The sequence below is a fragment of the Lycium barbarum genome, chromosome 11 (assembly GCF_019175385.1).
Source record: "Lycium barbarum isolate Lr01 chromosome 11, ASM1917538v2, whole genome shotgun sequence".
NCBI lineage: Eukaryota > Viridiplantae > Streptophyta > Magnoliopsida > Solanales > Solanaceae > Lycium > Lycium barbarum.
The window spans coordinates 540,601-556,502 of NC_083347.1; the positions used below are offsets into that span (position 1 = coordinate 540,601).

At 35.9% G+C, this 15,902-nt stretch overlaps 3 protein-coding genes across 4 annotated transcripts; 2 read left to right on the plus strand and 1 right to left on the minus strand.

Annotated features, from left to right (window-relative positions):
- The first annotated feature begins 648 nt into the window (after window positions 1-648).
- Window positions 649-3,922, plus strand: LOC132616677 (porphobilinogen deaminase, chloroplastic-like). Its single transcript, XM_060331253.1, has 5 exons — window positions 649-915; window positions 1,906-2,311; window positions 2,846-3,052; window positions 3,144-3,321; window positions 3,458-3,922. The coding sequence occupies exons 1-5, from the start codon at window positions 722-724 to the stop codon at window positions 3,568-3,570; spliced, it is 1,098 nt and encodes a 365-aa protein (XP_060187236.1). The 5' UTR covers window positions 649-721; the 3' UTR covers window positions 3,571-3,922.
- A 1,598-nt stretch (window positions 3,923-5,520) lies between these two features.
- LOC132618598 (protein Iojap, chloroplastic) lies at window positions 5,521-9,512 on the plus strand. The gene is made up of 5 exons (XM_060333632.1): window positions 5,521-5,840; window positions 7,272-7,401; window positions 8,290-8,428; window positions 8,559-8,647; window positions 8,998-9,512. Exons 1-5 carry the CDS (start codon window positions 5,622-5,624, stop codon window positions 9,129-9,131), a joined length of 711 nt encoding a protein of 236 aa, XP_060189615.1. The 5' UTR covers window positions 5,521-5,621; the 3' UTR covers window positions 9,132-9,512.
- A 1,541-nt stretch (window positions 9,513-11,053) lies between these two features.
- On the minus strand, window positions 11,054-15,321 carry LOC132617029 (uncharacterized). Of its 2 annotated transcripts, XM_060331881.1 has the most exons (4): window positions 15,157-15,319; window positions 13,500-14,605; window positions 12,042-12,419; window positions 11,054-11,466 (listed from the first exon to the last, which is right to left on the minus strand). In XM_060331881.1, coding segments are annotated over exons 2-4 (1,419 nt in total). In that variant the 5' UTR covers window positions 14,539-14,605; window positions 15,157-15,319; the 3' UTR covers window positions 11,054-11,464. The 2 variants fall into 2 exon arrangements, with proteins under 2 accessions (XP_060187864.1, XP_060187863.1); XM_060331880.1 differs by lacking the exon at window positions 11,054-11,466 and having other exon boundaries at window positions 11,473-12,419; window positions 15,157-15,321.
- Window positions 15,322-15,902: the final 581 nt, after the last annotated feature.

Sequence of the window (15,902 nt, forward strand, 5' to 3'; positions counted from 1 at the left end):
TAAGCACCAAACACACCCTTAATACATATAAAATATTACTCCCTCCGTCCCATAATAAGTGTCACCTTAGCTAAAAAAAATATGTCCCATAATAAGTGTTGCCTTAGGAAACCAATGCATATATTGATTAGTTTTTTCCAAATTTGCCCTTGGACAAAAAAAAAGTAGTATTACTCTCGATGATGATGGTTGGATTCCCAATGTCAAAAGTTAGACTACTTGTGCATGCTCTAATCATCAAGTAGAAAAGTTTTGTTTTTTTTTATATGTGGGTAATTTGATAAACTTCACACCTCATTCTTGATTTCTTAATATGCGTGTTTTTTGCTAAGATAACACTTATTATGGGACGAAGAAAGTAATAATTGAAAACATTTAAATACAATCACTTTACTATCTCTCTCTAATAATAAATGGTAACTGGTATTAATTCCAAATAATTTTCTAGCATAAGGTAAACCACTTCCAATTTCTTTTTCTTTTCTTTTTTGGTTTATAAAAAAAAAAAAAGAGGAGATAGTGGATTTGGTTGAGGTGGTAAGGTGAGAAAATGACGTGGTAACTTCTTAGTGGAGAAACAGACGGTAAGTGGGGTCTATTTAGCCGCTTTTTAAGATTTTTAAAACAGCTGACTTAGCTGGATGACCTTTAAGATAAGTTGTCAAGAACACACACACACACACAACAACAACCTCGTTTTCTCTCAATCAATTCCTTCAAAATGGAGAAATTTGTTACTCTTAACTCTTCAAATTTAAGCTCTCAATCTATTTTACCGATTGGGTTTTCTTCACCATGTTTGAAATCTTCAGTTTTTGGTCAACGGAGAAGGGTCAATGTTACAAGGGCTTCAATTGCTGTAGAGCAGCAAAGTCAAACTAAGGTTGCTGTCATTAGAGTTGGTACAAGAGGAAGGTACTGTCAATTTATTTACCCAATTTTATTTAGTTTCTTTGTGTCTTTATTTTGTATGTACAAGAATGCCCACTTGGGGTTTGTCTGAGCTTAAAGTTACAGTCTTTTAACTGAAAAATCTTGATGTGAAAAAAGATTGTGGCTGTTACAAATTAATTGTCTGTGACATTCGTTTGGTTCAATTGTCTCAGCACATGCAGTAATTAGAAATGAAAATGTGGGTAAGCGGTTTTGCCATTGACCATGTGTTCCTGGAAGGTATTGGCCCCATAGTTGGACAAAATTTAGATTTCTTGGATTCTCCAAAAATGTTTTCACATACGTGTCGGATGTTCCAAAAAGTAGTGCATTTTTTAAGATTTGACAAGTACTCGTCGGCATTTTTGAAGAATAGACATATAGTCCTTCTGACCTTTGCTGCCTGTAATGTAATGATGATAGTTGGACATATTTCGGATTAGCTTTATTATCCAATTTATTTCTGCGTTTGTTAATGCTCGTGTGTGTGCTTTTGTTGAGAATGTGTTGTATTTTAGCTATGATGTCTACTAGTGTTGGTCAAAATGTAAGCTTTTTAAGGGTATCAGACATTTTGGGGAAAACAAGAATACGACTTCGTATGCTCGACTTCTCTTTTTGCTTGCATATTAGAATTTGACTAATGCTAGTATTACATATACCCGTTTTTTCTTCTTGAATTTCCCCCCGGGTATATAGTTAATTTATGGCCAATCTGATTTTTGGTTTGATGGAATAAAATCTCTTGTGCTTATTTCCTTTATTCCATGAACATATTGGGTAACAACCACGGAATGTATAAGGGCTGAAGAGCCCTCTTTAAGTTTCAACATTGCTTTGGATTAACTCTCGCTCTTTCTCCTTCTTTGTGTGTGTGGGTGGGATGATAAAAATGGACTGGTATATCTATGAAGTGCTTTTGCTAAAAATCTTCTCTTATGGATTACATATGCAATTACTTGTGTAGGACAGCCCTTTAGCTCTTGCCCAAGCTTATGAGACTCGAGAAAAGCTAATAGCCTCATATCCTGACCTGGCTGAAGAGGGAGCCATTCAAATAGTGATAATAAAAACCACAGGTGATAAGATATTAAGTCAGCCTCTTGCAGACATTGGCGGAAAAGGGTTGTTCACTAAAGAAATAGATGAAGCCCTTATCAATGGCGATATTGATATTGCTGTCCACTCAATGAAAGATGTGCCCACATATTTGCCAGAGAAGACAATTTTACCATGCAACCTTCCACGCGAAGATGTGAGGGATGCTTTCATTTCTTTAACTGCAGCTTCCCTCGCCAATCTTCCATCAGGAAGCACAATTGGTACTGCTTCACTGAGGAGAAAGTCCCAGATTCTCCACCGCTATCCCTCACTCAATGTAAGTTTTTTACATGTCACAACATTGTCTGAGAAGAAGACAGACAGTTTCTCCGTATGTGTTGATATTTAAAAAAGAAAAAAAGGGGACTAAGAGAAACTTTGAAGCTTCCCATCAAGCTGCAATAATAATTTATGCTAGTCATTGCTTCACTCGATTTAGATTGTGTTGATGATATATGCCCTCTATGAAGGTTAAAATAGAAGTTTAATTGGTGGCTCATCACTTGTGCATTTAATTGGAGATTATTTGCAACGATAACGAATATGTTGAAGGAAGAGATTTGAAGTAGCCAAATAAATTGAGATGGACTAAAAAGAATATGCGGCATGGTATGTTGCTTGTTCTGTTAAATTACTTAACATGTTGCATGTTCTAGGAGCAGTAATTGTTTCCTCAATGTGAAGCCCAAAATTTTATATATCTGAAGCTTTCTCAGATGAAGCATAATTTTTGGTGAAAATATTTTTTCTGGTTACTTTTAATTACTTTGAGAAGCCAGGCCAATAATTTAATGTGAATTTTGTGTTATAGGTGCTGGAGAATTTCAGAGGGAATGTTCAGACAAGGTTAAAGAAACTGAATGAGGGGGTAGTTCAAGCTACATTATTGGCGCTGGCAGGGCTTAAGCGTCTGAATATGACAGAAAATGTATCTTCCATCCTTCCTATAGAGGATATGCTACCAGCTGTTGCTCAAGGAGCCATTGGTATTGCCTGCAGAACTGATGACGAGACAATGGTACTATACAAGTTTTTCCTGCTTCAACATTGTTCATTTCTCCTCTTTTGAGGGCTTCGTTTTGTTCTTAGTTAATGGATGCAAATTACAGGCCAACTACATAGCATCACTGAATCATGAGGAAACAAGATTAGCAGTCGCTTGCGAGAGAGCATTTTTGACGACCTTGGATGGGTCTTGTCGCACCCCAATTGCTGGATATGCCTGTCGAGGGGAAGATGGAGATTGTATTTTCAAAGGATTGGTTGCCTCTCCAGATGGAGCTCGAGGTAAACTAACTGCTATTAACGGAATTCTGAGGGATAAATGAGTAAACTGACAATGGCTGTGAATGCTGGGAATGTTTCTTTTCTGGTTACCTATTCTTTTGTAGTTGTATAATCATCTTGTCTCTCTCAATTTCAGTTATTGAAACCTCTAGAAAAGGCCCATATACGTTTGAAGACATGATACGGATGGGTGAAGATGCTGGCAAGGAACTACTCGCAGAAGCAGGTCCAGGATTTTTTGGCAACTGAGTAAAGCCTATGCTATTATCACCAAGTAAAGCTTATGCTATGGATCAACCTTTGCCTACCGAGTATAGAGATGTCAAATAGCAGGGAGAGGGATTGGAATTTGATGTTTCACCCCCTAGGATATGATTATGAGTTCACTTATCCTTGTAACTGTAACGGCAATAGAATTCGAATACTTTGTATATTAGGATAGCATTTGAATTCTTTGTATATTAGTGTAGCATTTCCACGTCAATTTGAAGTGTTCAGCGGGTTGTTATTCTTCAATGTCTCCAAAGAACGGTGATCAATGGTTGCAGAGTTGTATGAAAGGTTGTACTGACAGATTCTGCTTAACATGGATTTTTAATCACTTTGAGTAGTTTATGCAACTGTTGTATACTAACTAAAGAGTAATCTATCATTGGCTTAATTTTTTGAATTTTTTAAACTTTAGTATACACCATGTCTAGATGGCATGGGAAGACACCACTAGTGGGCGGTATGAGATGGTACCCCGGACGCGGGAGGCCTGGACAACTAGTAATAAGAAGGGTTCCTCATCTGAGATCTTTGGGGAAGATGATCAAGTTGTCCCTTGCTAACAACTTGACGCACTATCTCCTTTTAACCCTTTGAGCAAAATGCAGTAAAAGAAAAATTCATGGATTGACCACATCATCTCCGCCTCGTAGGAACTACGAGATCACCTAAGGACACCTAGAGGGTCACAGATCAATCGTGACATTATGTTCAATAATTGGAATACATTAGTTGTCCGCTCTCAGGTTGGACAGTCATGTAATGAATAGTCATGATTAAGAAGTGAAGTTACGCCTTTAGACAAATAGTAGCAACTATGTTCCAAATTAAGGTTTCTTCTCATTCTCTTAACCATAACAACATGTTAAATTAATTGGATCTTCGCCCCCCCCCCCCCCCCCCCCCCCCCCCCCCCCCCTTTTTTTCTTTTGGCAAGTAATTTATCTAAGTCCTCCTTTTGTTAAAAAGACACTCATATATACACCTAATGTTTTGCATTTTACAAGAAAGCGTCAATCTTATCCATAAGAGGACTAAAATGGGACAGAGATATAAAATGGTCTCTTAACTATGATAGTAGGTTCAAAATAGTCCCTTAACTATGCACTTAACGGTTTTAGTCCTTTAAGTTTGTTACAAGTTAACAAAAATGGTCCCTTAACTATGAGAGTAGGTTCAAAATAGTTCCTTAACTATGCACTTAACGGTTTTGGTCCTTTAAATTTGCCATAAGTTGACAAAATGGTCCCTTAACTATGAGGGTTGGTTAAAAATAATCCCTTAAGTATGCACTCAACGGTTTGATAATGTCAGAAAATGATGTCTCGAAACACAAAGACCGACGGACTCTATCGATTAAAACTGAGGGAATCCATCGACTAAATAAAATATACTAGACTTTAGAAATAAATTAGAAATAGCAGAAACTAAAAAAGTTGTCACTACCAAAAACAAGCGAAAAAAACAATGGACGGAAACCGATGGATAAAATCGAGGGACACTATTTTTTATTTTTTATTTAATTTTTATTGTTTTTTACGAAAACCAACGGAAGTCCATCGGTTATTTTTGAGGAAAAATGCGCGGAAGTCCATCCTATAACCGACTAATGTCCGTCGGTTTTGTCCCGAGTTATTTGACCGATCTAGAGTTCTCACTAATTTTTCTCTTTTTTTCATAGTTCTCGTCAAATCTAACAAATAGAGTTCGATGAATATTTTGTCGAGACTAAAACTGTCAACTTATGGCAAACTTAAAGGACCAAAACCGTTAAGTGCATAGTTAAGGGACTATTTTGAATCTACTCACATAGTTAAAGGACCGTTTTTGTTAACTTAAATAAATTTAAAGGACTAAACCGTTAAGTGGATAGTTAAGGAACTATTTTGAATCAATTTTATCCTTTTCTCTATAAAAGAGATAGAAAGATTATTATTTGGTACAAGCAACACTGTCGTGCAATCCTCTTCCTATAAAAATCTTGAACTGTATCTTCTAAAGTTCAAAATAACCGAACCCCATTTTGAAAAATGGAAGTACACTGCTGCCTCCCTCATCACCCTCTTTCATACAGTCCCTTCACTGGAATTTTGGTCTTTGGTGGTCGTACAGAAGCAAAGCTTGCTGCTAACCCAAGAAAGCTTCATTCTTTAACTTTGAGTTCTTGCAATTATGCCCCATTTAGTTATAAAGATTACAAATTTGCCAGAAACAGCTCTATGGAATTTTCTATGATGGCTATTGGTTCGGTAATTCCCTAAAGCTTCAATCTTTCCCCCTTTTTTTTTTTGAACTATCAGAGTTGTCTGGTTGTGCTTTTTTTTTTATAGCTAAAGCTGCTAGAATTGCTTTGGATTTTGTTCGAGCAGCTAATGAAGTTGTAGTTGTTGCATTTCGTGGAGCAATTATCCTTTTTGGGGTTTACAAGACATTCTTGTGAATTAAACGCCAATTTTATCTGAACTTCACACTGAACATTTTAATCAACAGTCTGGATTTTTTATATTTCTGATTTCAAGGAATGTTTTCTGTAATTGTTTGGATTTTCTGGCTAAGTCAAAGGATAATCTTGACTTTGCCAAAAGAAACAGGAAAAGATTAACTGTTAATCCAATTTTACTCTGTCCCTTCCGAAGACATTGGTTTAGAAAATATGTCATCTTAAACCGTCATCGTTGGGTCCGAAATTTTTCAGCTGTTATAGAGATTAGCTGTTATACACCTATAAAAGCATTGACATTTAAATAATATTTCACTGTTATAGGCAAAAAAGATGCATAAAATCTAATTTTCATTTTTAATTGTCAAATTCTAAGCTTAATCACACTTTGTATAACGAAGGAAAATCATTTATTGATGAAAATATATATATTCATATAATATTTTTTTGTTGTAATAGTAGTCAAAATCTCTACACTTATTATTGGTAATCATAGATATTCTATTTTTTTAAAGATGGTTAATTATTATATTAACAAATAAAGAAGATAGCTGTTATATGGGAGGTACTTTTACACAGAGTGTATTGTTATAAAATTGGTTGTTGTTGTTATAGGTGAAATGTTGTTATAGAGAAGTAAAATATAACATAAAAAATTAGTTCCGAAAAAAGTTGGCTATTATAGAGAGGTGTTGTTATATGCGGGTGTCGTTATATAGAGGTCTGACTGTATTGGATATGATAAAAATCTCTGTCAAAGTGAGTGAATGGGGAAAATGCTTACTCTGATACAGTGAGCTGACATTTTAATGTTTTTGAACCCCTCTGAAGAGAGACATTTAATAGCCTTAAATATTTGTGTACAACTCTCTTTTGTCTCTCTAAGATGTCGTTTAATTAACACTTCGCTACTTGGAATAGTACGGGTGAGTTTTGGGGAAAAGGTGATAAATGCTTCTTGTTTTTCTAAATACATCAAATAGTTTAGAACAAATCCAGTGTCAAAAACTAACAAATAATATGAACTGGAGATGGTAGTATATACTTTTTGGGAAAAAGTTTCTTTTTAAAGTGAACACCTATACACTGAATAAAGTTTTTAGTAATCTTAGTTCAAAGTCTATTCTTGAGGCTCGTGTGTATGATAATGTATTGGCTGCTGGTGTGTTGGCAATTTATTATAAATGTATGATAATGCTTCTGCTTGATGCTGGACTTAGTATGAATACTTTTGGTACAGAATGTAAGTGAAGAAGATACAGATGACATGTTTGATGATCTCCTAAGGAAACATGGGGAGGTGGTCTACAAAAGAAATGACCAAAAAACTGCAAGTGAGGAGGTTGATGATGATGCTGAAAGTCTAGCCTGTAAGTTGCTCTAAGCCGTCAATTAAACTGATTACCTCTCATGTTGTCAAAGCAGTTAGAACCTCTAAGCTTATAGTTTTACTTTTCATGTTGACCTGAACCTTAGTTTATAGTTTTATCTCTGGAATATCGGTTGATTTTTATCTTGTTGCTGCCTTGTTTTGATGATATTGACAGAACGTGCTGACCAACTTTAATTTCATAACTCACGGAGCATCTCTTTTCTTGTTTTTGTTATTTTCCTTTTGGAAAAAAAGAGTATCCCTTCCCCATGAATGATGTACTTGCATTATACCTCCCTGTAGTGAAGAATAGGCTGAGACCCCATTTTAGCTTAAAAGTTAAAACCCATGTAATTGACTTGCTTAATCTATTCTATACATGTTGCATTTGTTGTTCCTTCAAAAATCTCACTGGGAATGTCGTGAATATCCTCCATTCTTTTGTGTGTAGGAACTCCATACATTAAAATGTTCATGTTCTTCCATTGCCTCTTCAATCTAATAGTAGTACTACCAGACGGTTTTTCAGATAATGTTGTATATGTCAGAACCTCGAATATAGTTGTAAGTTTTTTTTTTTTCTTTTTTTTTTAACCTTATCAAAATATTATATAATTGTAAGTTATATTATAGGAATTAAGGTAGTATAGCCTATAGCAATTGCAATTTGGTTCACAGCAATTATTCTTACTGTAAGTTTGACTTGTTTTGGTGACGTTTACTGCTAATATTGCTTAAATTTAATGTATACTATTAGTGGTGAAATATTGTTGACTACATAAAATTATACAGCACATAATCCAAAAAAGGGCACTAGAATCTGAGAATGAATGGCGATGATTGACTTTACGCAGAATTTGTTGACAGTACTATTCCCTTCATGCAGTTGCAGTTGCTGTGGCTAAAGTTGCAAGTGATGTCAAGGCTGGAGATATAAAGGTTCTCTTTGTGAAGCCTCTAGTATATTGGACTCGGTTTTTCATTATTGCTACTGCATTCTCTCGCCCACAGATTGATGCCATTGGGTATGATATCATATCTCGAGGTTTTCTATTTGATATTAACCAGCAGCAGCATAAATAGACGCAAATGAATAAATAAACTAAGAGGATTGTTCTTTGCAACTCTGAACTCTTGTCTAAATTTCTCATATAGGACCAGAATAAGAGATATGGCTGAGGAAAAATATGGAAGAGTTGCTTCTGGAGATTCAAAACCCAACTCGTGGACGCTACTGGACTTCGGTAAGTAATTTATGGTACTTTAATAGTCCTGCTATTATTCTTGTCACAGCTGAAGAAGTTGTGAAAGTTGGTGCTATATATTATTGACCCTTCCCATCCCTTCTACCTCAAGACATATTTTCACTTATTTAAATTGTGTTTGAAGTCTATATATAGATCGACAGTATTTGTCTTTTTTCCCATAGAGGAAGCTGTAAAAGAAGATTACAGCTACGGTAGACAATGGGAATTGCTTCTATTTATGACATTAGGCATTTCTACTATTTGACCCTTCCAGTAACCATGTTGGATGCCATGAAAAGTGTCATTGTTTTTGCTGATTTGTCACTTCATGTTTCTTTAAATTACAGGTGATGTTGTTGTTCATATATTTCTTCGTGAGCAACGTGAGTACTACAATCTGGAAGAATTCTATGGCAATGCAGCGTCCATTGAACTACCATTTGAGAACCAACAACAATCGCGAGGACCTACAGGTTATTGAAGTCCCAACAATGTTGGCCTCGTGGTGATTGACAGAAACAGTAGCAAATTAAGACAGGGAACGGTTAACATATTTGAGGAAACTCTGTTGATCCACCTGTTGTACTATTCTTTTCATTAGAAATAATTTAATTGCTCTTGTAGAAGATAAAGCTATGTACTTGCGTTTGCTCTGTAGAAATACCTGGTAAGGAAATAGCTTACATGCATAGTTACTGAATTAAAAAGGGCGCCAAAGGACTCATTGTCTCGTCCTATGGAGGAACCTAACGTCCTTATCTTTCTTTTCCTTGACACAAGATGAGTTTAAATTGAACAGTGAGAATTTATATAGAGCCTGATTGGATGGGCTTAAAATAAGCAGTTTATAAGCCGGAAATAACTTACATTTTTTTGCACGGATTGCCCTTCTTTTGGGGTGGTTTTTAAATTTTGCCCCTTATATTTGTGTTCTTTAAGTTTTGCCCTTCGCTTGGATACCTGAGGTTCTGGGTTCGAACCCTCGCTCAGGTATAAAATAAAAAAATAATTTCGCAAGGCAGGGTTGGGTGGAGTGTACGCCGGATCCGGCATACAATCCTTAAGGAAAAACTAAAGTTATGCCGGAGGGGGCAGACTTTGCTTTGAGACATATTTTATTTTTTTTCTTTTCAAAGCAAACTTTTAATTATGCCTTAAGGAAAAGTTCTGTCTTATGGGGCATACTTTTAGTTATGTCTTAACTAAAAGTGTGCCCTATAATATATAACTAAAAGTATGCCCCATAAGGCGGAACTTTTCATTAAGGCAACACTAAAAGTTTGCCTTAAGGAAAAATTCTGCCTTATGAGGCATACTTTTGGTTATGCCTTAATTAAAAGTCTGCCCCATAAGGCATAGTTCCTTATGGAAAAGTTTTGTCCCATAAGGCATAATTAAAACTATGCCTTGAGGAAAAGTTATGCCCCCTCCGGCATAATTTTAGTTTTTTCTTACGGACTTTATGCCGGATCCGGCATACAATCCTTAAGGAAAAAACTAAAGTTATGCCAGAGGGGGCAGACTTTGCTTTGAGACATATATTTTATTTTATTTTACTTTTCAAGGCAAACTTTTAATTATGCCTTAAGGAAAAGTTCCGCCTTATGGGGCATACTTTTAGTTATGCCTTAACTAAAAGTGTGCCCCATAAAATATAACTAAAAGTATGCCCCATAAGGCGGAACTTTTCATTAAGGCAACACTAAAAGTTTGCCTTAAGGCATAGTTCCTTATGGAAAAGTTCTGCCCCATAAGGCATAACTAAAACTATGTCTTGAGGAAAAGTTATGCCCCCTCCGGCATAACTTTAGTTTTTCCTTAAGGACTTTATGCCGGATCCGGCATACACTCCCTCCAGCCCTGCCTTGAGAAATTATTTTTTTATTTTATGCCTGAACGAGAGTTCGAACCCAGAACCTCAAGTATCCAAGCTAAGGGCAAAACTTAAAGACCACAAATATGAGGGGCAAATTTAAAGACCGCAAATATGAGGGGCAAAATTTAAAGACCACCCCAAAAGAAGGGTAATTCTGCAAATTGTCCAACAGCTTATAAGCCAAAAAAAATAAGTTGGGGTAAGCTAATTTTTTTGGGCTTATAAATTGTTTTCAACTTATAAGCTGTTTTAAATAAACTAAATCAAACGGGTCCAATTATTTTTTTAGGCTAATTTTATGCATAAAATGATTTTAAGCTGACCAACCAAACATTCAAAAAAGCTGAAAACAACTTATAAGTCAATCCAAACGGGCTCATAGCCAATTTCATCTTGTTTGGGACTAAGGCCCGGTAGTTATTATCTGCTGTTGGTTTACTAGCATAGTACTGTTCGCTTCAGTAGAGGAAAATGTCAAGTAGCAAAAGTTCCCAAACAACATCATAGAGAATTAAGGAAAAAGGCAATGCTGCTCCAACATCAACATAATGCTCCAATTGGTTGAATCAAATGTCAAAGTAGGGGTTGAAAATGAAAACAGAAGTTAACCCAACTGCTAAGATCCAATCACTACATAGAATTCAAAATCTTTGGCCAACATAAAATGTTCTAAAATAGTATGAGAGCCGGGAAAACTACCAGCAACTTCAGAATTTAGAACTAAAATTCCATCAAAATTTTACAAACTAATATTTACAGGGAAAATGATTACGATAAACTAAGGCTCAGCACATTGTGCCTTGGTGCCTTACACATCTTAATTAAAATTTGTATAAAATTAGCAACATCTGCATGAGACAAGCATAATTAAAGCAGCCAAATATTAGTCCAAAGAATCCAAGAGCTCATCAGGCAGCATTCTGAATCGCGATATAGATTCCTGCAAAACACATTTTTGCTTCAGTAGTTACAAGAGTCAAAAAGAAAAGAACAGAGAGGGTGTGAACTTCTAGAATGCATTAGTAGATAAACAGAAATGGTCTGACTAGATAAACTTCAACAGTGCATTGGAAAATCTGCGTCAAGTATTGGTTCGTGCTCAGAGAAACCCACATTTAGTCCACAGTCCACACTCCATAAAGCCCCTCTTCCTTGCCCTCTTTGAGGAGTTGTACCTTACGTTCTCCAAAGTTTGTGAGAACAAAGTGTCTTTTTAATTGACGTAAATATAGACCCCGCAGGCTGTTAGGGGCTCATACTAGAAGTTAATTTTATCCTCTTTTCTCAACTATTACTAAAAGCTACGAGAAGTGGAAAGCAAAAACATATGAAGTACCTGACACTTCCTCAAATGGATTAATAGTACGAGTAACATGGCTAATGCAGAAGATGGGAAGGATGTCAACTTATATGCAATCTCTAATATATAAGCGACTAAAGAAACCAGAAACATGCACTGCTTAATTATAGATGCTGATGCAGAAAAGCAAGGCTAATTAGGGGAATGATAGTTACAGTTAGCAGTGTGTTGACTTGGCTGTCCGGGATCGATTAGGCTTAACTCCATATCATGAGTTGCAGACCAACCAGGTTCATATGTTTCAAGAAATCCAATCTTAGCCTTATTTGGGAGATCATGTGGGTGAACAAATGGAACTCCCGGTGGCCATCCAATCTCCATTCTTATGTTCGTACACGGGCTATCAAGTGACTGGATGTGACTTTCACAATCCTTTAAGGTGCAGAACCTCAGCTTGATGCCCTTCTTATCAGCTATATCTTGAACTCTCTCTTTCAGAACTCTTTGTGCCTCCAATCTCAACCTCTTTGAAGGCGGAAGAGGTTTAGATCTTGAGTTACTCTTCCTCCTCCTCATCATGGGCTTCATAGATCCTGTACCAGCATTTCATCGATCCAAGGACCTGTTGTTAAAAGCTTCTTACTAAGGAATACTAGCAGAAAAGAGCTCAATCAATGTTAAAGACAATCCAGCCAGCAGTGATACATTACTTGAAGAGTAGAAAAACACCAAAATAATAAAAAATTATGAGAAAATATGGCAAAGAGCATTTAACACGAGAAGTTGTAACAATAAAATGGTATCCTTCTTTAGTTCGCTTCCTTGAAACTGTAAGTAGATTCGGGTTCTACATACATCCTTAACACTGATACAGAAAAGAAACAAACAGAATCTGGCACCTTTTAATTCAAAATTTACCAATTGAAGCTGCTTTATCTAATTTGACCATGTTTGACCCATTCCTAGATACTTGAGATAATACCAGTCCTTCAGGTCCTCAACCAGCAAACTAAGACCTTTCACCTTGATTTTTTCTAAAGTTGTAATTGCTAAGCTTGTCACGAAAATAAAAATATCATATTACTGACCAATCATACACGATACACGGATGCACACCAGCTTCATTCAGCAATGTATTTGGTTCTAGCAAACTTCAAAATTAACAACCAAATACTTTTGTTTGGATGTATTTGGGAGGAGAGGAATTTAGGATGTTTTAAAGATACAAGCAGCTCCTTGCAATGAATTATATTCTTCTCTTTAGTTTTCGGCGTAAATCTGAATACATAGAGGATCCTCAAGCAATTCAAGATGTCTTATATACAAAGATATGTTACCATTCTCAAAAAATACTTTTGTTAGGATGTATTAGTTGTGTGGACTTGTAATCATGCTAAATCTATCAACCAGACACAATTATTAGACTTGCATTTTCCAAAAACCATAGAAGTTCCAAGATTATGACCAACCTTCTTTGCTAATCAAGATGTCAACTGGCACTCCAACTGAAAACATTTAGGAGCGCCATCCATGAAAGCCAATTTTAGCTCACCTTATCCGTATCATGTCTACTAATTCATTTAAATGTAAAAAAGAGAATTAAAGCAAACATGTAAAAGTTCTAGCTTTTCTTTTCCATATTGATAATGATAACAGCAAAAAGGGTGCCATACCATCTTGGGCTGTTGGAAAGTTGAACGTCGGGAAATTGCTCCTGTTAAGCAACTGATCAGTTGATCTCTGCATAAAGTCGTCAACCGGTACGGGAAGCTGGAATTGAGCTTCAACCCCATGACCAGCAGCCCGCATCTCTGAACAATTGAGGTTGGTCATGGACTTGGGCATAAGTTTAAAAGAAAGAGAAGATCGTCCATATATGCTACCCTGCTGATTACCAACGTCTGTCCGATGAAGTGCAGGGCTGATATAGCCCGCAGTTGCCTGATATAAAGCAAGGCCAGGATAAACAATTGCTTCTTGGGGGCCAAGATCACTATCCACAAGAACCCAGTGACCGTGAAAATCTCTCACATGTAAACCAGGCTTATCCGACTTAACAATCGTAACAAGGCTTCTGTCAACCTGATGTTCATGATCTGAGAACATCCCTAACTGACCATCCTCTTGCGTTGTCAGACTATGGTGCTGAGCACCCTCAAAAGATGGCCTGGCATGACAACATACGGATAACACAGAGGACGATATTTCTCGGTTTCTGAGGGGAACATTATCAAGTATTTCAGTAAATGGGGAGCTACGCAGATTTAAATAGAAGCTGATGGCGTCCAATATATCTCTTGCTGCTCTTCCAAGCACAGAGAATATGTCAGACAAACCAGCAGGAGGGAACTCAATATCACTGTTGGGTTCCGTAGGAGTAAGCCCTGGCCTGAAATCATAAGTTTCTTGCCATTGTTGAGGATCTGCATGGTAACCAGAGGTCTTACACCACTCACGAGAGTCATCAGAATGAATAACATCCGCAGCAGGATAAGAGGGTTTGTGTTGAAAGTAAAGTCGAGCAGACTCTAAACTAGACCTTAAAAGTGCTCCATCACTTGTCGATAACTGGATAATGGCAGCTGAATACTGAGCCAATGACTGTGACAAAGTTGAGACCGATAATTTATACGAATCAGAAGGAAGACCTTCCAATGGTATCAAATCACTGAGCTTCACACGACCCAGAGCTGGCAGGCCATTGCCTGCCATGGAATCCTCTAGAGACACCGATTTTGTGCTGTTTGTTCCGAGATATATTAAATCGAGACCATACCCACTGAATGGCAAATAGAAAACCAGTCAATACAGAAAATAAAATGAATTAAAAAAACAAACTTTCACCATTGGAGTCGACTATATGAATCCTCCATACCCATATCCCTACACTGAACCAACCTTTTTTTACCATTAATACTCAATAATATGGGTTCTCTTTCTCTATATATTTAACAGACAAATAACACTATTAGCAACAAATATAAGCCTACCAACATCACTAAACTTTAATTCCAACTAGTTGGTATCACCTATCAAAAAACTAGCATGTCCATATAATCTACCATTGACTATCAAAATTAATTGAGAAAACAACTACCAAATAGAAAAAGCTATAAACATGTTACAAGTTTATGAGGATAATACAGAAATTTGAGCTTAAAGTTGGAAAATTTGAGGCTTTTTTACTAGTTGGTATCACCTATTAAAAAAGCTAGCATGTCCGTATTATCAAAATTAATTGAGGAAAACAAAAAAAGTTATAGATATGTGAAAACTAATAAGGCAAAAGTAGAGCTTAAAGATGAAAAATGAGAGGGTACTTTTACGCACCAGACTGCAACTGAATCCACAAAGTATGAAAGCGTCAATGGAATTAGGGTTCAAATAATAGAGGACACTCAACTTTTGTGTTCTTGCCTCCTAATTTTATCTCAAACACATTAATCGCATTTCTAAGTGCCATTTATCAAATGCAATTTGTATTTTATCAACTTGTGTAAAATTTGTATTTAAACCCCTTGTGGTAGAGTTAATTGAAAAAAAAAAAAAAAAAAAAGGAGAAAATAACATTTTACATCTATTTGGAGATAGTATTTATGTGCATATTTCTAATATTACCCAAAATAGCTATTTTATATATTATTATACATTTTTATAAAAGGTTTATACATTATCTACGGTAAGTGTATAATATTGTATGTTGTGTGTATAAACACTGTTGAAAAAAAAAATTGGCTATGCGAATGTAAACTAAAAATATATGCCTACTAAAACACATCTAAACTACTCCCTCTGTCCAGTTTGACTTGGCATACTCCTTAAGGAACAATAAATAAAATGATAATTTTACTATATCACCCCTTATTATAAATAATCATCTAAATAATTAAAAGCAATCAAACATGTCTAAGAAGTTGTGCGACAGCTAACAATTTCTTAAAGTTTTCAACACAATAATTAATAATAAAGGTAAACTAGGTATGAAATGATAAATTATCTTTTTTGTTTTCTAAACTGGACAAGTAAAGATGGACATCTATTTTTTTATTATAATGGATAAGTAAAAATGGACGGAG